Below are 20242 nucleotides of genomic sequence, written 5' to 3' on the forward strand. Positions count from 1 at the left end.
CCCCAAGGGAGTAATAGCATATATAGGTTGACAAAAAAAACATAAATTTGTATCATTTCCGATCCTTATAAAATCTATCGTATATCTGAAACATGGAATCTAGAATCTTAATACTTAATATTATAATGAAATGTATCATATCAGCATAGTAGAGTTCATTGTATTATAATTTGTTTTTTTTAAATACGCCTTATCTTTCTTCCATTCTTTCTCAAAAACAAAAGTCAGAAATCACTCATTTATTATTTATTGACTTGCTATTAAAATAAAATCTAACTTTGAGTTTACAAATATCACTGAATATCTACCAAGGATATGGTGCATGTGCAGAGGCCAGGCAAATACGGTTTTCACACAAAAGGAAACTAAGGCATGGGTCCATTGACCTTTTGAATTTCAGTTTCTGAATTTTCCAAGATTTACAATTATTTTTAACTAAACCATTTAAGAAATAAACATAACAATTATTTAAAAAGCTAAATTTTTTAAAGCTTCCCGATAACAAACTGAAATTCAAGAAAGTAAATGGGAAATTACTAAAATAGGAAAGGCCCTCCTTAATTTGGTTAAAGCCACTTCATCTACTTTGTGGCTGGAGCAGCTTTTGCGTCGGGGTTGGATTCGTTAAACTGCTTGTGCCAGTCCAGATTCATCTTGGTCACGGACTCTCCTCGTTTGGCGGCCTGTTTTCCATTATAAATCATGATCGCGCAGCCAATGGCCGTCAGTCCAATCATGATGTTGGCCAATCGTATGCGCATTTTGTTGCGACAGCGCTCCATCTCCTCCTGACTGATAATTGTAAAAATAATGTTTGATAACAACCTGTTGCAGCCCAAATTTATGCCCTTTCTCACCTCACAAAACTGGGAACCTCCGCCTGAGACTTGTATTTGCCGCTCCACACCAACATCTTCCTCTCGAGATTGTTGGGTTCGTGGTTTTTGATGGTTTGTCGCATCAATTGGGTGGTTCCGAAGGAACGGCGCACCATAGCACCTACCATTGCAGCTTTATTAAACATTTTAAATACTTTTTGATTACCGACTGTGAATATAGCAATCAACCGGAATTTTATGCAATTCGCTAGGGTTGTCAACATCAAAAACACAACTGAATTTATCGATTATCTTTACATAAAAATTAAACATGTATATCGGTGCCAATATATCGGAACAAAGTGGTTTATTTCTTAAATTTTATAATACTTTATAGTTCTAATAAACAGTTAATATAATCATTGAATATAATCTATATTTTAGCATTAAAAATAAAACACTAAGAATCGATAAATCAAAATCCAAAACTTGGCGCCAAAGCTTAACAGAATACATTCGCACGCTACACGGAATGTTAACATAACATGCAAATTGTACCAACACTTAAAAACAGTGCTCTAAAACTAAACAACCACTCCCCTAACAGCCCCACCGACCACCTGGAGACTTCTGCTTCTTCTTCCAGCCCCCCTTCTTAATTTCGCTTGTGGTGTTGAAGTCGGGAAAATTACTTTATCCGGCTTGCCACACGATACAATTAGCGATTTTTCCATCAAGGTCATCTGAGAGATCCTGCCGCCACCCAACACAAAGGAATCCCCAAAGATGAGTGAATACACAAGCATTCTGCAGCGAGAGTTCCCAAAAATCGACTCTGAGCTCCTGACATACGTTGTGGGAGTGCTATCTGGCAGCGAGGAAGACTTCGAGACCGGCGACGATGTCTTTGATGCGGTGGGCGACATCCTGCAGAGCATCGATTGTGACCGGCCTGAGGAGAGTATACGGGAGCTGTGCGACCAGTTCCTCAACATAATGAAGAACAATGGGGTCAGCGTGGAGCGCAAGGTTCTGAATGCGCCCGTAAATATTGCTGAGATGGCAAAAGACATGGAGCGCATGGACAAGGACATGCAGAGCATCTGGGTGGTCAACAAGGACGGTGGAAACGTAAGTAAAGATTATTGGCTCAATAAAAATAGAGAATATATGCAATCTATCCAATTCTTTTAGAAAGTGGATTCGAAAAAGCTGGAAAAGGCGGAGGCCAAGCTGCAGCAGAAGCAGGAGAAGCGGCAGGAGGTGAACAAGCACGGCATGATTCCAGTTGCCGTAAAACTGCAGACGGCAACGGCATCCCAGGTGACCAACAAAAAGAACACGAAGCTGGACCAGAAGGGCCTCAACCGGTCCATGGACATCAAGATTGAGAACTTCGATCTGGCCTTTGGCGAAAAGTAAGAGAACGTTAGAAGCTACTCACTCAGGTTGTAACAACTGGTTAATGTCCTTCAGGGTTCTTCTGCAGAATGCGAATCTGCTGCTCTCCTTCGGCCGGCGATATGGATTGGTGGGCAGGAACGGTCTGGGCAAAACCACCCTCTTAAGGATGATTGCCGAGCGGCAGCTGCAGATCCCCTCTCACATATCGGTTCTGCACGTGGAGCAGGAGGTGGTGGGCGACGATACAGCAGCGGTGGACAGCGTATTGGAATGCGACACGGAACGAACGAGGTTGCTCGACCGCGAGAAGGAGATCCTGGCGGCCTTGAACAATGGCGTTCAGGACGCGGCGCTTTCCAGCGAGCTGAGTGAGACGTACGCTGCTCTGCAGAACATTGAGGCGGACAAGGCTGTGGCACGGGCATCTGTGATACTGAAGGGATTGGGTTTCGATGCGGACATGCAGCTGCGACCTACGAAATCATTCTCAGGTGGTTGGCGCATGCGTCTGGCGTTAGCGAGAGCCCTCTTCTCCAAGCCAGATCTTCTCCTGCTCGACGAGCCGACGAACATGTTGGACATTAAGGCCATTATTTGGTTAGAGAACTACCTCCAGACGTGGCCAACCACGATACTGGTTGTTTCCCACGATCGCAATTTCCTTGACACCGTGCCGACGGACATCATTCACCTGCATTCCCAGGAACTGGAGGCTTACAAGTAGATATCTTACACCCAAACACCTACTTTAGAGCACAACTAACTTATCTATTTTTCAAAAAGGGGAAATTATGAACAATTCGAGAAGACCAAGACGGAGAAACTGAAGGCCCAGCGCAGGGAGTACGAGGCTCAGATGGCGCACAGGGCTCATGTTCAGGAGTTCATCGATCGCTTCCGTTACAACGCCAACCGCGCCTCCTCCGTTCAATCCAAAATCAAAATGCTCGAGAAACTGTAAGTGGAACCACTCTTTGCTTACGAATTTATGATTCTATTACGGACCATTCCAGGCCTGAACTTAAGCCCGTGGAAAAGGAGACTGTGGTGACGCTCAAGTTTCCCGATGTCGAGCCTCTCAACCCTCCCGTTATGGCCATTTCGGAGGTCTCCTTCCGCTACAACCAGGAGGACCCACTGCCCATCTTCAAGGGCGTGAATCTCTCGGCCACCTCGGACTCCAGGATCTGTATTGTCGGAGAGAACGGTGCGGGCAAGTCAACGCTGCTGAAGATCATCGTGGGCCAGCTGAGCACCATCCATGGGAACATTGTGATGCATCGAGGATTGCGAATCGGCTACTTCGCCCAGCATCACGTGGATCATCTGAACATGAATGTGACGTGTGTGGGCGTCTTGGCGGAACTGTTTCCCGGACGACCCGACGAGGAGTACCGGCGGCAACTGGGCAGTTTCGGTATATCGGGTCCACTTGCCCTGCAAAGCATTGCCAGCCTGTCCGGAGGACAGAAGTCACGTGTGGCCTTAGCTAAGATGTGCATGGGTGAGTCTATTTCATAAACAAACAAAACATTTTCAATTAACAACAATTATTTTGTAGCGGAACCCAACTTCCTGGTGCTCGACGAGCCGACCAATCACTTGGATATCGAAACAATTGATGCTCTCGGCAAGGCAATTAATGCCTTCAAGGTACAGACACTGCGTAGATACTTTTGTTGTCGTTCTTTCATAACTATTTGTGTCTTTTATAGGGCGGCGTCATTTTGGTTTCCCACGACGAGCGACTCATCAAGGTCGTCTGCAAGGAGCTCTGGGTTTGTGGCAACCGCACTGTCAGAGCCATCGAAGGTGGCCTGGACGAGTACAAGCGGGAGGTGTACAAGGAAATCGAAGCTAATAGTTGAATTTAATGTATATATTATTTGCCCTTATAATTGTGAAACAGCTTAGCAATAAATTTACATAAAGTGAACCGCGAAGAATGCAGAGTCTTTTTTTAACTATTGATTTCAAAAATTCCTTGTGAAATACTTTTTATTGTTTCAAGTTTTAGGCAAAAGTTTCTTGTTCTTCAGGACTAATTATACAACAGAATCATAGAGCCAGAGCTCCAGCTTCTGCCTGCTGATTTATTTTCCTTCGAAGCTCAAAGAGCAACAGCGTGAGGGCAGAGGCCACATTCAAGCTATCGATTCCAGCTGCCAAGGGAATATAAACGCACTTTCCCTTTCCTCCAACCAAGTGCTTGAACCTAAAAATGCATAAAAATTAATAAAATATTAATAATTTAACTTGCAAAGCACCTACCTGTAAGCAGCCTCACTGACTCCATGGCTTTCTCCGCCAATTATCAGGAAGTTTTGAGCTCCCACATCACTAATATCCGCATAGTCGATGGTCTCGTGGCTCTCCCTCTTCTCCAGATTGTTTTCTGCGATGAACACCCGACAGTCGCTTGAAACTTCCGGGGGTATGATGTTCGAGAGCTCCTCCCAGGTAACATCGTCCAGAATGGGAATCCTAAACTGTCCCCCACAGCCGCCTCGGAGGGCCTTCGACTCCCAAGGGTCGCAGCAGCCGTGGGTGACTACCACCTGACTACATGGAAGGGCTGCACAGGTCCTGATGATGCTGCCCAGGTTGTTGGGCTCCCTGATGTTGTCGCACACCACCGTTACAGGCAAGGGCTTAGTGCCCACTCGCTCCTGTTCCGCCAGGTTGCTCTCCAAGCCCTTGTCTGACGGGCGATCGAAAATGGCCATCAGACCGGGAGGGGTGACCAGCGAGGACCAGGTCTTAAGATCATGTTGTGGCACCTTGTAGATTTTCGACCCAGTGCCTTGTTGGGCTTTTCCCACCTCCTCCTTGACCAACGCCAACTGATCCTTCTGACTGAAGAGGAGCGTCTGCATTTTGAGACCGCACTGCAGGGCCTCCTGGATGAGTCTTCTGCCCTCGAGGATGATCTGACGGTTCTTGTCGCGCCGCTTTTTGGACCGTACAGTAGTTAACAAAGTGCTGGTCAGTGGATCCTGCAGCGTGAGACGTACAAACTCCAGGTTCAGTTCGCTGTCTTTGATGATTGGAGCGGGAGGAGGATGTGCTCGAGGGACACTGAACCTGGGAGGATCCGAAGTTGCAGTAAATTTTGGGGGATTCACTGGACCTTCCCTCTTATTCTCCTTATTCTTCCGCGCTCCAAACGACTTGGAGCGGTTCTTGCGTAAAGCCTCCCGCGTGTTTACCGGCTCATGCTTCTGTCCAGAATTGCCAAACAGATTGGCCTCGATCTCCAGTGCATCCTTGACATCGCCATGGGGACTGCTGGAGCTTGCTCGCAAAGGATTGCAGTTATTTATGGTATATATTTGTCTAAAACTCGCCTGAAGCGAGCGTTTGAAAATGTTGTGAAACATGGTGTTGGATGAAAGTGAAACAGATGATTGCTGGCACATGGGCGTAGTCCAAAAGGGTTACCTCATTCAAGTTACAAAAATGCGATTTTGTGATTTTTATATAATTAAATTGCAAATGCCATAACATAAAATAATATCAACATATTCTGCAAAAACCTTTTTTAATATTTCATCCTTTTACCCTACGCCCCTTTAACCAGTGTTGAAAAACAAAACTCCAACATAGACTTTACAGACCCTTATAACATTGGGCGGGCGATTTGAAACACTCGATATGTAATGAAAATATACATTTTATTTCAGTTTTAAAATTTGTGTTAGCAGTTAATAACAATTTCAAATTAATTAAAAACTAATAGCGCAATGAGTGGTCCAATATGGGTGTCGGACATAGTTCCAATAATCAGCCATAACATAATACAATAATTTAAAATAACAATGCAAAATTAAAACGCCTTCCGGTTGTAAAGACGGAGAGTAGATAGTATTATAGTAGATAAAACAAAGTAAATATTGAAATGCAATAAACAAGTAAAAACATAAGAAATTCATCTAAAAAGGGTCTTCATGCAGTGTGCTGTAAATACAATATAAATAGATTCTTAGAGTATCCGTAATTCGTAATCTGTTCCATCTTAGCCGAGTTCGGAGGCCTTATTTTCACGAAATTTGTTCATAACAAGTTACCATCTAGGATTACTACTATCACCGTTACTTCTTACATGGCTAGGGGCTAACTGTTTGATGAAATTCCATAAATATTAAGCAATGCCTCTAAAATATCCGCGTATGTACAGCGCCTAATCTTATTTCTGGCTTAATATGTTAGTTAGAACAGTTCGAGCTGTTGTTGCCATTGCCGGAGTGCTGCTGGGTCTTCCTCTGCCGAGCACCACGTCCGGATAGCAGGTACGACAAGTCGATCGGTTGCTCCTGGGCGGTCTGTGCATCGAGACACTTGAGCTTCATGGTTATTAAGACGTTTTCCAAGCGCGACCGTTTCTTTTTCAGTATCTGTAGGGATAATTTAAAAAATAAATAAAAATCTAATAAGTTTGATGGGAAAACCTCATCACTCACCTGCCCATTGGGCGCCACTGGTTGTAATACTCGTACAGAAGATGATTCCGATGTGACCGCATTGACCCCTCGCTGCTTCCTCCCAGCCGCCTTTTGTTGCTGCTGCTCCTGCCTGCCCGGCGTCTTCTGAGCCGTGGCTGGAACGCCTCCTGCTACTTCTAAATCAGTCTTTTGCCTCCGTGTTTTAAGCAACGAAGGATCCACATCGTGCGGCTAAAGGAATAAAATAAAACATTAGCACTCCTTTCAAAGGCAAGTAACTTCTAAACTCACCGCATAGCTCTTGGATATCTTGAGTTTTTCGGGAAACTTTCGGAAGGCATAGCTTTTGGTGCATGCCGGGTGATTGGCCTTGGCCTTGGAGAAGAACCTGGCCGTCTTGTCCACGCGCAGTTCACAAATGTAGCAATGATCCTCGTCGGTGCACTCCATGGGCCGGCCCTTGCAGAAGGTGGTGCGATCCAGGACCCAGCACCGTCCAATGACGAGCTCAATGGGCACCACTTCGTACAGGGAGACGCGCACCACTTCGTTGGGATAGAACCGACGCGATGGCTCGTGGAAGGTCTCGTGCGGCCGAAGGAAATGATGGCCAAAGATGAACCGCTTGCCAGTTTCGTTCTTCCACAGGTGCTCCACCCGGAATATGTCACACTCCTGGTAGTCGATGGCTCCGATTGTCTCGTAGGTGTGCTTCTTGGTGGGCAGCACCTTGCCAGCCTCGTCCTTGATGGGAATGTCGCGCAAAACATACACTGCATCCCCTTGGCGAACCTGCAGGTCACCCCGCATCAGAGAGAGATAGTAGCGATGTCCTTCTTCGGTGAACTCCTCCAATGGAATCTCCCTGTCCACCTCCCGCGGCTCGCATCGCTCGCACTGATAGTTATCCGCATCGATGTCCGCCTTGGTGCACTCCGTGTGCTGCCACACCATGCACTTGGCGCACTGAATCATCAGGCCCTCGTCCTTGTACAGCCCACATATGCAACGGATCACATCCTCGTCGCTGGATCCCTCAATGGGTGGCAGGACATTGATGGGAATCGATGGCACTGTGGGAGGTGGCGTGGCATCTCCTGTTCCTGGAGATTTCTTCACATCCTTTTGCAGTTCCACTGTGGGAACCATCAACTCCTCCTCCTTTGGCTTAAAGCTTTGCAGGGATTCCGATTCGCCGAGAATCTCCACCAGCTGGGAGTAACTGGACGTCTTCTGCTGCTCATAGCAGTCCATCAGGGACTGCAGGGCCTTGGCCTTTCCCTCATCGTCGCCATGTTGCTGCTTGGCGTCCGCAAAGAGCTGCTGCATGTGCTCGTCGTACTCCAGGGGCGACTTGTAGTGGCCCTGCTCCACCTGCGCCTGTATGGATCGGAATTCCACGCGACCAGACCCCGCCGACGACCCCTGCTTGCCGCCCAAAGAGCTCTTCATGGCCTTCTTCTTCTTGCTGGACACGGTGGTTAAAAGATCGGACATCTTTCGCGACTCCAGGGTACTGCAGATGTCCCTCAGAATCACAGCCATCTTGGCCATCTTCTCCAGCTCGGGATCCTGAACGGCCTGGGCCAGTCCGCGAGTCTTCATGTTGCGTGGCGTGCAGAGCGCGGAGATCTGGGTGGCCAGCAGGGATGTGGAGGACGGCGTGGAGGGTCTACGCCCTGGAATATCACCATTCGTAGCGCCCTGCACCGGCGACGAGGCAGATGCAGTCAGGGCCGAAGATGCCTGAGCGGCAGCGCGCTTGGCTTTAAATTTCCGAATCTAAAGAGGAGAGAGATTGGATTATTTCGAATTCTGGAGCTGGAAAGGATAAGTGATTCAAAGGACGTACCTTCTCGAAGTTCCTGACCAGGAACGTATTGAACTGCTTGACTAGTTTCTTCTCCTTGTCGGAGAGAGGCTGCATCTTGGCCACTGCCACCGAGGAAGCCGCATCCTTGGCCTGTGCCCGCTGCTGCTGCTGGTGCTTCTTGGCCTTGTGCTTGCGCTGGCGACCGTTCCGGCCGGGAGAGCTCTCCGATGGCTTCGCCTCCGCGGCGGGCAACGGCTTCACCCTCTGCGACTTGCCGCCAATGACGCCGCGGCACTGCGGCATTCGGCATCTGCAGGGCTGGCCCTCGGAGGGATTGAACAGAGAGAAGTTGTAATCGTAGGTGAGCTCCTCGCCCTGGGCAATGGCTCGCTTGGCGAAGAGCACCATCCGGGACAGGCCGTTGACACTCCACTTCTGCATCTCGCAGTTGGGCTCGCAGGAGTGATTCACGAACCGGCAATCGCTGCCCATCCGCTGGCCGTCGATGACCAGGCCGCCGTCCAGGTGGAGGCAGTAGTGGTGGGTGTCGTTCAGGTATATGCTGGCCATGCGCTGCTTGAACTCCCGCTCGGTAACCACTTCGCCCACATACTCCAGGATGTAGGTGCCCTTGGCAATTGGCAGCTTCGTCCGGACTCCCCATCCCTTGTCCTCCGTCATGAAGCGCTCCACGCCGGGCGCCACTTCGTGTCGTTGGATCTTCTGGTTGCGGCACTTCTCCGCCGCAGGACAGTTGCTGGGCGAGCACTCGGTGTACACCATCCGGTTGAGACAGTTGTCCTGGCACGCGATCTCGCCGTGGTTCTTGCAATTGCAAGTGGGATGGTCGAAGCCGGCCAGGTTGGGACGCACTGACTCGGCGTAGACGTTTGTCCGGATCTTCCGGTAGTTCCACGAGGGCACCACATGCCGGGTGGGCAGCTTGGAGTTGGTGTACGCCCACCAGATGTCGTAGGGCAGCTCGAAGTCGATTTTGCTCCGCCGCAGGTACTTCTCGCAGTAGGGCGGCGGTGGCAGGAGACTGGCCGGAGCCACCGGCTGCTCCTCCGGCTGCGCTGGTTTCTTGTTCACCTTCGCCGGGGGCGGCATCAGCGACTGCTTGTAGTGGTTGGAGAAGAGCCCCGCCACCAGGTAGGTCTTCTTCACCTTGGAGAGCTTCTTGGTGGAGACGGTGGACGACTTGTCCTCGCTGGTGTCGCTGCAGCTGGCGTAGTCGAATGGCCCGGGATTGAGGGACTCGCCGGCGGGCAGAGGATCGTGTTCAGTGGGAATGCTGTCCAGTCGCTTGGCCTCCGCCTCGGCATCGATCTCCTCCTGGCTGGCGGTGATCTCATCCTCTGCCGGCGGAGGTGGAGGCGGAGCTGCAGGCTTGCTCTTAATGGTCCTGGCCAGGTCCTGGTGGACTGCATCCAAGTTCTTCCTTCGCTTCAGGCGGATCTTGCAGCTGAAGTTCGTGTTGGGATCGATGCCAGCCGGAAGCTTAATGTTGGGCTGCAGTTTGGTTTTCGTCGGCCGGGGAGCGGGGGCTGGGGGAGTGGGTGGCGGGGGAGCGACTTCCACTGGCGGTTTCTTTGGATGCCGACCTCGTTTCTTGGCGACCTTCACCTCAGGTTCGGGCGGCGGTGGTGGCACTACAGTCTTGTCCTTGGGCTTCCTGCCCCGCGGTCTGCCCCTGGCTGGAGTCTGCGGCCTCTGGAGCCTCTCCAGAGCCACCACCGAGAGGCGAGGGGCGCGCTGGTTGCTCCTTGCCACAAAGGTTTCGCGCGCCTCACCCGCCTGTGGCACCCTCTCACAGTCCATGGGCGGATTGGTAGGCGGGACCTGTACCTGGGCGCTGCTGGAGCTTCTGGTCTCCCGTATGGACTGCAACGGTTCGTCGTCGGGGTCCGGTGCCTGCCCAGCCTCGTCCATCAACACGGCCGGCTGCTGCTCCACGCTGACTTTCCGCTTCTTCCGACGCACTGTTGGGAAGCCCGTGCGGTTGATCTTCTTCCGCTTCCGTTTCAGGAGCAGATTGCCACCCGTTTTGTGGAGCAGAGACTCCACCACTCGCTGGCCAATCTCCTTTTTGGTGTCCTCTTTGATGTCCAGGGCGGACAGTAGCGGAGACTCCACTTCGGCCTTGGTTATCACCGATTCGTTGAGCTTCCCGATGGGTATCTGGATCTCCAGCTCGACGGATGGCTCGAAGACTCCAGGCGGCGGGTAGCTACCGGCTGGAGAGGGCATCTGAACCAGCTCCCTGGTGGCGATGGCCTTCTGCTTGCCGCCGCCTACTCTCCTTTGCTGCTTCAGGGAGCACAGCGAGCTCGGACTGATGTCCAGCAGCTTGCCGCCGCTGATGGAATTGTTGTCGACGACGATCCTGAGGGGGGAGTTGCTGGCGGACGACGCCCCCTGCCTACCACTGGGCGTGGATTGCTCCAACAGATGCCGCTTCTTGGGAGTCAGGGCGGACTTGGCGCTCTTGGCGTTAAACTGCGCCTGGGACTTGGTGGACGCAGTGCTCTTCGCAGCCGCCGCTGCCGCTGCCCACGCTTCTGCGTTCAGTTTTCCGTTGGCGAAGGCCGTCTCCGCCAGCGGACGCTCTCCCGGAGTCAGTAGGTAGTGCCGCTTCTTGAGAGGCAGCTTGTGATCATCCGGGCTGGAGCTGTCGTTGCTCTGGGACTTCTTGTGGCGACGTTTGGCTGTGCCGGTGCTGCTGCCACTGCCGTTCGGAGCTCCACTGGCGCTGGCCGAGAGCATGGCGAAGTCCACCAGCGGTTCGCTAAGCTTCCTCTTCTTGAGGCCCCGCTTGACGGGCTTCGGGAGGGGAGCGGCCAGTGCTCCCACTCCGCCACTCCCGCCGCCGTTGAGCACCAACTGCTGGGCGGGACTGGGCGCGGTGAGCGTGGCCTGCAACTTGTTGGCATCGGCCATGAGCTTCTCCTTGCCACTACTTCCCGTCAGGCGGTCGTCCTGGATGCGACACCTGCTGTGGAAGGTGCTCGTGATGATCTCGATCTCGGTGAGCAGCTTGGAGTCTATGTTCAGGGACTTGTTGTGGCTGAAACTCTTTCGGCGGTGCCGTCGACGCACTCTGGACATCCCGGAGACATAACTGCTGCACATGCTGGCCGCCGAGGAGCGCCGGGATTTGATCTTGCAGGACGACTTGCTGGGCGCTGGGGTCTCCTTGCGCTGGTTCATCATCTTGCTGATGAAGTTCTCCGGATTCGTGGCCGTCAGGCTGCCGCCACGCCCGAAGTACTGGCCCGTGGTGACGTAGCGGTTGATCTCCCCGTACTTCTTGCTCGCACTTGTCGTGGGCAGACTCTGGAGACTCGGCTTGCTGATGTACTCGTTGCTCTCCTCGCTGCTCTGGCCGAGGGACAGACCCGCCAGTTGGAGGATGTCCTGGTCTTCGGTTGGATCGTCAGCTGCCGTTTTCAGGAGCATGGAAGCCCGCCGCTTCCGTCGCATTCTTAGGCCGGACTTCCCCGACTCCTTGCAGTCGCTGCGGTAGCCACAGCTCTTGGCCCTGCTCCGGCGGCTCATGCAGCTCTTGGTGCTGTATCGGCTCTTGCAGCTGGCGTCGGACTTGTAGCCCGAATTGTGGTTGTGGGCGCTCCTCGGTTGCCGGACGCTACCGTAGTCCGAGACGTAGCCACTCTTGGCGGCCAGTATCTTGCTGCAAATGGTGGTGGTGCCAGCGCCAGTGGCACTCGCCGCTCCCACACTCATGCTCCTTAGCCGGAACTTCTTGTTCACGTCTATTTCCCGCCAGAGGGGATCCAGCTGAAGCTCCTCCTTGTTGCTGGAGCTGGAGGTTGGCTTCTTGTTGTTCTGGCGCCGCTTGCTCCTCGGCGGCGGGTACAGCACCCGCTCCGTGGCGTACATTCGCTTGTCCAGGTAGGCCATGTCGATCTTCGGCTTGCTGGTGGACGCCACTGGCGCTGTTCCAGCGGGCAGAACAGTTTCGCTTTGCATCTTGGGCGACGGGGTGGTGCTCTGCGTCGTGCTGGTGGTGCTGATCACTCCAGAGTCGGCGGATTCATTGATAGCGGGTCCAGAGTTGGCGGCGGGCAGCACAGCGACGACCTTCTTGGGTCTGCCTCTCCGCTTTCGGGGTGTGGCCGTCTGCAGAACCGCCACCTCCTCCTTGGCCTTCACGACCGTCTCCTCCGGCAGCTTGCCGGCGTTGCCGCTCTGGCCCAGCATCTGCGTGCGCTCCATGAAGTCCTGCAGCAGAGTGGACTGGTAGCGCGGCAGGTTCTTGGCCTTGGCCGCCTTGCGGAAGCTGCCCTCGACTGTGGTGTCTTCCGTGTCGCTCTCCACTCGGTTGATGGCCGCCTGGACGAGACTGGGCAGCTCATTGTCGCTCGACGAGATGCCAATGTCCAAGCAGGGCTTCTCAATGGACTGTGCCGCCTGACTGATGGCCGTCAGCAGGAGTCGCGGCGCTCTCTGCTGGTGCACCTTCAGCGGCAGATCATCCTCCGAATCCGAGGAGAACCCCGACCCATGGGGCTTCTCCCTCTCCGTCTTGCTGATTCCACTGTTGCCACTGGATATCTTCTTTCGCTTCACTCTGATCTTCTTGCTGACCGCCTTGTTCTTAGCCTCTGAACAACCGGATTCTGTGTCCTGGGCGGACATATTTCTGGACTTTGAAACAACTGGCTTTTTTGGGGGTTTACTTTCCACTGGAGTTGCGACTGGCAGGGGGCGGATGGCCGAGATTCTCATGCGCAGGCCATCTGTATCCGAACGTTGTACGCTGAACTGAGTGGCGGATTTTGTGGACTTCGATTGGCTGGACTGATCCGTAATAGAATCGGTTTCCTGCGGATGATAAGTGTTAATAATGGTGATGCAAGCAGGGATTGCCACGGGAATAATGGAGAGTAATATGACTTATGTTGCATAATAATTCAATTAAAATAAAAGGATAAATATTTCATCAGCTAGGTGGCCTAGTAACTTGTTCCATCTGAAGGATAGTTGCATTTAGTTTACGTTTTATTTATTAATTTATTATGTTATACATTTAAGACTCTCTCTACGTCACCAAAACTATTCCATATTTCCCGTGGCACCCCTTTCCTTTCGATTTCCACCAGACTCACCTCATTTTCACTGCCGGACTCTTGTGTTTCCAGGACCTTTGCTGCTGCTGCCGTCTCATTTTGGCCACTGCTCATATTTTGGAGTCGCTTGAGAGCTGCAAGAGATTAGCCAGGCGTTGTTGTGTGTGTTTTTAAAGCAACATTTCGTTTTTTTAATCGCATTTAAAGTAGGTCAACCTACAACAGCGACGACGTCCAAAAAAAAAAAAAATAGAAAAAAAGTGGAAACGATTTTCCCTCCCCACTTACGTTGGATTGTTTTCTTTGCTGGGCACTTCACTCGCGGCTTTCAGTTTGCTGAGTTGGGTACTGAGTGTGTGGAGTAATTATTATTTCGCACATTGCATTCGCACTATGACACTTTTCCTGCGCCTTCGGCCGTGGCTTGTTTTGTTTCTTAAAATGGCGCCGTTTTCAGCTGCTGCTGCTGCTGCTGCTTTGTTCGACGCCCGACGACAGAGCAACGTTGCAACGCGTTTCGCATGTGGAACATGTAAATGTTGTTTCTGTTATTCACTCGATCGCATCGCGGACGGCGGCGGGGACGCGCATTAATTGTTATTGTTAAGGTGGCGCAACAACAAAAAGCCAGGCAACCAAAAATTTACGAACATAAATAAAGAAAAAGACACTGCAATTTGGTGTGGCCAGGCTTCGTGATGTAGTGTGACCATGTACGCGAATCACGATAGATGCATCAACACTATCGATTACAAATTAAATCGAATATTACTAAATCTTTCAAACTTATAAAATATTTCTATATTTATAAAATTAAATTAAAAACGGTAAATTAACAGCAATTTTTTTTTCATTTGTATGTCAATTAAACCGATTAATAATATTTAACTCACCTGCCCCTTAAAGCTGCAACCCTAAACTATCGACATCGATTATAATATTTTATTTACTATGTGTACTCACTGGCCCCATATTTTTCGGCCCAATTTTTTTGTTTGTTAATTTTTATATTCGAAAAAATGAGTGGAAAAGCAACGAAATCAAGCAGCGCAACGAGCAGCATGCTTTATGGCTCCAGCATGTCGGCGGAGTCCATGAAGGTGATTGCAGAAAGCATCGGCGTCGGCTCATTGTCAGATGACGCCGCCAAGGAGTTGGCCGAGGATGTGTCCATAAAGCTGAAGAGAATCATCCAGGATGCAGTCAAGTTCATGCATCATTCGAAGCGACAGAAGCTCTCTGTGAGGGACATCGACATGTCCCTGAAGGTGCGCAATGTGGAGCCGCAGTATGGATTCGTGGCCAAGGACTTCATACCATTCAGATTTGCCTCCGGCGGCGGGCGGGAGCTGCACTTCACGGAAGACAAAGAGATAGATTTGAGCGAGATTACTTCCAGCAACACTGTAAAGATCCCGCTCGACATCACCCTTCGCTCTCACTGGTTCGTGGTCGAGGGTGTCCAACCCACAGTGCCGGAGAATCCTCCTCCCCTCTCCAAGGATTCCCAGTTCCTTGACTCGGTTAATCCCGTGATCAAACTCGATCAGGGTTTGAACAAGGATGCTGCTGGCAAGCCGACCACCGGCAAGATGCACAAACTGAAGAACGTGGAGACCATACACGTCAAGCAGCTGGCCACCCACGAGTTGTCCGTGGAGCAGCAGCTGTACTACAAAGAAATCACCGAGGCCTGTGTGGGCTCTGATGAGCCCCGACGGGGTGAGGCGCTACAGTCCCTGGGTTCGGATCCCGGCCTTCATGAAATGCTGCCTCGCATGTGCACCTTCATCGCCGAGGGCGTCAAAGTCAATGTGGTGCAGAACAACCTGGCGCTGCTCATTTATCTGATGCGCATGGTTCGCGCTCTGCTAGATAATCCTTCTCTCTTTCTCGAGAAATACGTAAGGATCTTATCAACATTGTAAAAAGTTCATAACTAACATTGTGTTTTTTTGTAGCTGCATGAGCTGATCCCTTCGGTGATGACATGCATTGTGTCCAAGCAGCTTTGCATGCGTCCCGAGCTGGACAATCATTGGGCTCTGCGGGACTTTGCCTCCCGTTTAATGGCCCAGATCTGCAAAACCTTCAACACCCTGACCAATAACCTGCAAACTCGAGTGACGCGGTAGGACTACATCTTTTTCCAAGAAATCCGTATCTAATGACTTCTTAAAATCCTAACAGAATCTTCAGCAAGGCACTGCAGAATGATAAAACCCACCTGTCCTCGCTATACGGCTCCATTGCCGGACTCGCTGAGCTGGGCGGTGAGGTCATCAAGGTTTTCATTATTCCCCGCCTGAAGTTCATTTCGGAACGCATAGAGCCCCATCTACTGGGCACTTCGTTGAGCAACACGGACAAAACGGCCGCCGGCCATATACGCGCTATGCTCCAGAAGTGCTGCCCTCCCATTCTCAAACAAATGCGTGGCGCACCCGACTCCGCCGAAGAGTACAAAAGCGATTTTGGCTTCCTGGGACCATCACTGTGCCAGGCGGTGGTTAAAGTGCGGAACGCACCAGCCACCAGCATAGTGACACTTTCTTCAAACACCATTAACACAGCTCCCATTACGAGTGCGGCTCAAACGGCCACAACAATAGGACGCGTCTCGATGCCGAGTACGCAAAGGCAGGGGTAGGATAATTATTCTTAGTTTTATTTAAATTTTACTAACCTTATTCTAACACTTTCTAACAGAAGTCCTGGAGTATCGGCACTGCCGCAAATCCGAGCCATTCAGGCCAATCAGCCGCCACAAAAGTTTGTGATAGTTACCCAAAACTCGCCGCAACAACAGGGCCAGGGGAAGGTTGTGCGTCGGGGGAGCTCGCCCCACAGTGTTGTTCTCTCGTCCGCGTCGAACGGAGCCACTGCCTCCAACTCGAACTCCAACTCCAGCGGTAACAGCGCCAGTGGCAGCAGCCTTCTTGTCGCCAGTTCGCAGCGGAGCAACGAGAATGTGATTGTTAGTGGCGAAGCGCCTGCACTTGATGCTATAACAGTTGAATCTTTCAGAGCACCCTAGATGCCAACTCCTTTATTATTGAAACGGAGATTGTGCGTGCACCGCCCGAGCTGGACGATCTCTCGCATCTGGAGTAGTAGCCACCTAATTTTGTAGTTTAAGTAATCGTTTCGTATGCAATAAACAAAAGAATGCGAATTCTATTTAAAATAATCAAGCAAGAGAAAGTTATAATATTTTAAATAAGGTTAAAGTTTAAAGTTTTGAAATATTTTGTCATTAAATTCAATTAATTTTAATTCTTAATTTAATTTAAAGGTTTAAAAAAAAATCGTTTAAGTTGCTATATATTTTTCGGCCATTTTCAGCATAAAATATTTTATTTAAAAATTAAATTTTGGGCCAATATGAACTGTAATATAAAATTATCCCAGTGCATCCCACTCCACCACTAACCGCGAGAGTTCACCCACGCAGTCATCACGCATGTGCGAGCCAGGAACTTCGAGTGGCTGGCCATCGATTTTTCCACCACAGTCCGAACGCACAAAGAGCTCTGCTCAACACTCCTTGTAGATACCCATCGCAGGACAAAGGCAGAGCACACAGGCCAGCAGCTCTCTCCAGGAATTTTCGCAAGGACTAGAGGAATTTGTGACAGAAACCAAAGAAAAATGCATGCAAGATTTGCGGATCCCGAGCCTGCCTCCCCGGACAGTCCGGACAGAATTGAAACGGAATCGCTGGAGACGAGGATCGAGGCGTTCAAGCAGAATCCCCAGAATATGGCAGCTCTGCGGGCGGCGCTGGACGATGTGGTCCAGCAGGCCGAGTCGGAGGCCAACAGGCGAGCCATTGAGAGCCAGAAATCGCAACAGGTTGACTATGCATATTTTATTTCGCTTCTTATATTTGCATAAACTAACTGGAAACACTTGTGTCATCCATTTTGCAGGGCAAGGAGAAGCGCCAGAGTAAGTATACGCACTGTGGCCCAGTAACCGTTTGCTTTTTGGCTTCTTTTCGTGATGCTTTGCGGGACGTGACCTAGGGAAACATTAGCTTTCCCTCGCCGTTCGCCCCCACGCACTTGGCGGTTTTGTAGACTTTCTCGCACGAGTCCTTGTAGTTTTTGTCTGAAAGTGTCGCATAATGGATAACAATGAAAGGATGAGGGGCAGTCCTAAGTGATTTCTAAGTGGCACTCACACTCATCCTTGCAAGCATTGATGGCCCGCGTCGATACGTCCAGCAGTTCGGCCGGCACCAGATGTGGCAACTGGGCTATGGCCTTGGCGGCATTGAAATCACCCTTCTTGTTCACCGTGCCCACCATCAGACAAATGCACTTGGCGTAACACTTCGGGACAAAGGATCAGAGTCAGTGCGAGAGTGGTGGTGCTAGACTACATTCCTACTAACCATCACATCCTGTGTAGCCTCCTGGCTGAAATCGCCCATTCGAAGTCTATCCAGGGTGGCGGGTTCGATTTTAAACTTTGGGGCACAGCCGGCGCGAAGTGTGTCCAGCGATGTGGTGAACTGATCCATGGTCATCGCCGATACAGGATCGCGTAGAAGCAGGCCCATAGCCTGCAGGATAATGGCAATAACCCACTGATTCATGACGGCCGATTGGAGATAGAGTACTGGGAAAAGTCGGGACCGAGGAGGGCTTTTATAGCCGATCTGGGGTGGCAATTAAAAACGGGAGGGAATCAGTAATTAAACAACGCACTCGCACGCCATTTTCATCCGTTAGTCGACTTGGCGGGGGATAGATTGCATGCTCCATACCTTTGTTGCACCTTACTTGTCTTTTGCCCTCTCACTGATCTTGGTTTCCATTTGTTTTTTATTCCACTATCTATGTATATTGCGCCTCGCATGCACTAATCTCTCAGGTTTCGCCATACCAGATTTTAAGAACGGCAAGGTGGTGAACCGAGCCCGCAGCTTTGTGGTGCGCATCTTCGATGCCATCTGCAATTGTGCCAACAACAATGCGGCGGCGGCCACGACGCGTTTCAAGCTGAGGAGCAACAGTGGCGGTGGAGGAGGAGGAGCTGGTGGCAACGATGGCAAACGTCAGCAATCCCAGGACGAACCGGAGACCCTGGCCCTGACCAAGAAGAAGCCGGCTGGCGAGGGCAAAAAGAAGAAGGGCGTCAGCATGGCCGACGATGTCCAGGCCGGCGTACGTCTGGTGGACTAAGGAGGCAATAAAGGACATCGGTTGATCCTGCAATGTGAAAAATTAATCAAAAACCATCTACAATCTACGATCACAGCTATTGCATTCTGTCCTCCATGAAGTTCACTTGGATTCTTTCGGACAAGATCATTTTCTTGCTCAATCTCAAGCACAAAATCCACTCCATGAAGTCTTCCCCTGAAGACATAAAATTATATTATAAGAATCGTAAAGTCCTGTTTCTGTTTCGAAACTGAAAATGTTAAAAAGAATTAATGTCTGGCTTCGGTTTTAAAAATTGTCAAAAATATCTAGCTATCTATTATTTGTTCTAGAATGTTTCTAAAAGGATAACTCTTTCTAAAAGGATCTATTTAAGGACACTGTTCTCCCTCCAATCTTAACCTACTTTTTGACAATTTTTGAAACTGAAACCGGACCGATTTGAAAGCTTTAGATCTCTATTGTTTCGTAAACCCTAAAATGTGATCCCTGATGGAAATTAAGAGACAAAAACTCGAACACGAAGCACAAAAACTCTAGGCTAGTTGGGGAAAGTGGAGAAGGAAGAACCAACCTCCCATGCCACCAACCACCAACCTACTCTCGAGGCTTTATCCCACGCACAACACAATCATTGGTAGGCATTGCTCCAAGTCAAGTTTAAACACAGGCCTGTCAGACTCCACCTAATTGTAACTGTACGATATATCAAAATAATTATACAATACCTACTTTGTATTTGTGGATGCCCCCCAGGTGTGTACCGCGAACCTATTTAGAAAAATATGTCTGTGTGTCTAGTAGTTGCGATTATATTTTCGAACTAAAGGTTCAATATACATACAAGCATAAATGTGTACTGATTTTATATACAATGTACTAACTAACTAACTACTATATACATAACATGTAAAGAAGTGTTTCCAGTTTTTTAGTTTAGTTTTAGTTTAGATTTGTGAACCATTTTCTGACAAACCTCACCGGTTTCCTCCTCCTCAAATGTCATTACCGCTCTCTATATGGATATATTTTTGTGAGGCCCTTTTTGGAGAGATCTCTAAAGAAGCTCCAACTCAAAAAATGACTAACTTTGTAAACATATTTGCAAGAAAAGAGTTTTTTATAAGGTTTTGCATTTATTTTGTAACCTCCCAAATGCAAAGATCTCCCTGAGTTTCCCCAAGAATCAGTTGCTAAGCCAATATAATACTATGAAATTATGCGAAATGCAAATATAAAACTGTTGTATTTAGTTAACAATATCAGCAATAAAGTGTAACAATGTTTAAAATTCAAGTTTTCTTAACTTTTTCTGGATTTCCCAGGCAAGTGTGATTTGTATTGTCTTTCCATAGACACTTCGAAAGGCAATTAAATATAGAATATTAGTTATCTGCCTCACTATTTGGAAGATGCTACTTCTATGGAATTAAAACCCACCGGACCGGATCATTAGAGATGCACATCACGTCTTGGTCAATTGTCGGAGAATGACAGCAGC

The 20242-nt window shown here is 49.8% G+C and overlaps 7 protein-coding genes across 9 annotated transcripts; 3 read left to right on the plus strand and 4 right to left on the minus strand.

Moving 5' to 3' along the window:
- Positions 1 to 231: 231 nt before the first annotated feature.
- On the minus strand, positions 232 to 1113 carry LOC6493593 (UPF0389 protein CG9231). Its single transcript, XM_001958023.4, has 2 exons — positions 858 to 1113; positions 232 to 792 (listed from the first exon to the last, which is right to left on the minus strand). Exons 1-2 carry the CDS (start codon positions 1100 to 1102, stop codon positions 582 to 584), a joined length of 456 nt encoding a protein of 151 aa, XP_001958059.2. The 5' UTR covers positions 1103 to 1113; the 3' UTR covers positions 232 to 581.
- A 292-nt stretch (positions 1114 to 1405) lies between these two features.
- On the plus strand, positions 1406 to 4165 carry LOC6506347 (ATP-binding cassette sub-family F member 3). Its single transcript, XM_001958022.4, has 7 exons — positions 1406 to 1949; positions 2013 to 2236; positions 2295 to 2942; positions 3006 to 3179; positions 3236 to 3726; positions 3784 to 3875; positions 3938 to 4165. Exons 1-7 carry the CDS (start codon positions 1605 to 1607, stop codon positions 4088 to 4090), a joined length of 2127 nt encoding a protein of 708 aa, XP_001958058.1. The 5' UTR covers positions 1406 to 1604; the 3' UTR covers positions 4091 to 4165.
- Positions 4087 to 5662, minus strand: LOC6493592 (rRNA methyltransferase 3, mitochondrial). Its single transcript, XM_001958021.4, has 2 exons — positions 4494 to 5662; positions 4087 to 4437 (listed from the first exon to the last, which is right to left on the minus strand). Exons 1-2 carry the CDS (start codon positions 5639 to 5641, stop codon positions 4281 to 4283), a joined length of 1305 nt encoding a protein of 434 aa, XP_001958057.2. The 5' UTR covers positions 5642 to 5662; the 3' UTR covers positions 4087 to 4280.
- A 215-nt stretch (positions 5663 to 5877) lies between these two features.
- LOC6493591 (histone-lysine N-methyltransferase ash1) lies at positions 5878 to 14543 on the minus strand. Of its 2 annotated transcripts, none has more exons than XM_001958020.4 (7): positions 14461 to 14543; positions 13856 to 14309; positions 13607 to 13701; positions 8517 to 13322; positions 6956 to 8446; positions 6683 to 6895; positions 5878 to 6616 (listed from the first exon to the last, which is right to left on the minus strand). In XM_001958020.4, exons 3-7 carry the CDS (start codon positions 13679 to 13681, stop codon positions 6428 to 6430), a joined length of 6774 nt encoding a protein of 2257 aa, XP_001958056.1. In that variant the 5' UTR covers positions 13682 to 13701; positions 13856 to 14309; positions 14461 to 14543; the 3' UTR covers positions 5878 to 6427. The 2 variants fall into 2 exon arrangements, with proteins under 2 accessions (XP_001958056.1, XP_014764459.1); XM_014908973.3 differs by having other exon boundaries at positions 13607 to 13783.
- On the plus strand, positions 14481 to 16757 carry LOC6506348 (transcription initiation factor TFIID subunit 6). The gene is made up of 5 exons (XM_001958019.4): positions 14481 to 15471; positions 15529 to 15698; positions 15758 to 16213; positions 16277 to 16538; positions 16595 to 16757. The coding sequence occupies exons 1-5, from the start codon at positions 14587 to 14589 to the stop codon at positions 16679 to 16681; spliced, it is 1860 nt and encodes a 619-aa protein (XP_001958055.1). The 5' UTR covers positions 14481 to 14586; the 3' UTR covers positions 16682 to 16757.
- A 300-nt stretch (positions 16758 to 17057) lies between these two features.
- On the plus strand, positions 17058 to 20037 carry LOC6506349. 2 transcript variants are annotated; one of them, XM_001958017.3, is made up of 3 exons: positions 17058 to 17422; positions 17500 to 17518; positions 18449 to 20037. In XM_001958017.3, exons 1-3 carry the CDS (start codon positions 17219 to 17221, stop codon positions 18757 to 18759), a joined length of 534 nt encoding a protein of 177 aa, XP_001958053.1. In that variant the 5' UTR covers positions 17058 to 17218; the 3' UTR covers positions 18760 to 20037. The 2 variants fall into 2 exon arrangements, with proteins under 2 accessions (XP_001958053.1, XP_014764715.1); XM_014909229.3 differs by having other exon boundaries at positions 18464 to 20037.
- LOC6493590 (general odorant-binding protein lush) lies at positions 17424 to 18226 on the minus strand. Its single transcript, XM_001958018.4, has 3 exons — positions 17967 to 18226; positions 17754 to 17904; positions 17424 to 17680 (listed from the first exon to the last, which is right to left on the minus strand). The coding sequence occupies exons 1-3, from the start codon at positions 18168 to 18170 to the stop codon at positions 17592 to 17594; spliced, it is 444 nt and encodes a 147-aa protein (XP_001958054.1). The 5' UTR covers positions 18171 to 18226; the 3' UTR covers positions 17424 to 17591.
- Positions 20038 to 20242: the final 205 nt, after the last annotated feature.

Source organism: Drosophila ananassae, chromosome 2R, assembly GCF_017639315.1.
Source record: "Drosophila ananassae strain 14024-0371.13 chromosome 2R, ASM1763931v2, whole genome shotgun sequence".
NCBI lineage: Eukaryota > Metazoa > Arthropoda > Insecta > Diptera > Drosophilidae > Drosophila > Drosophila ananassae.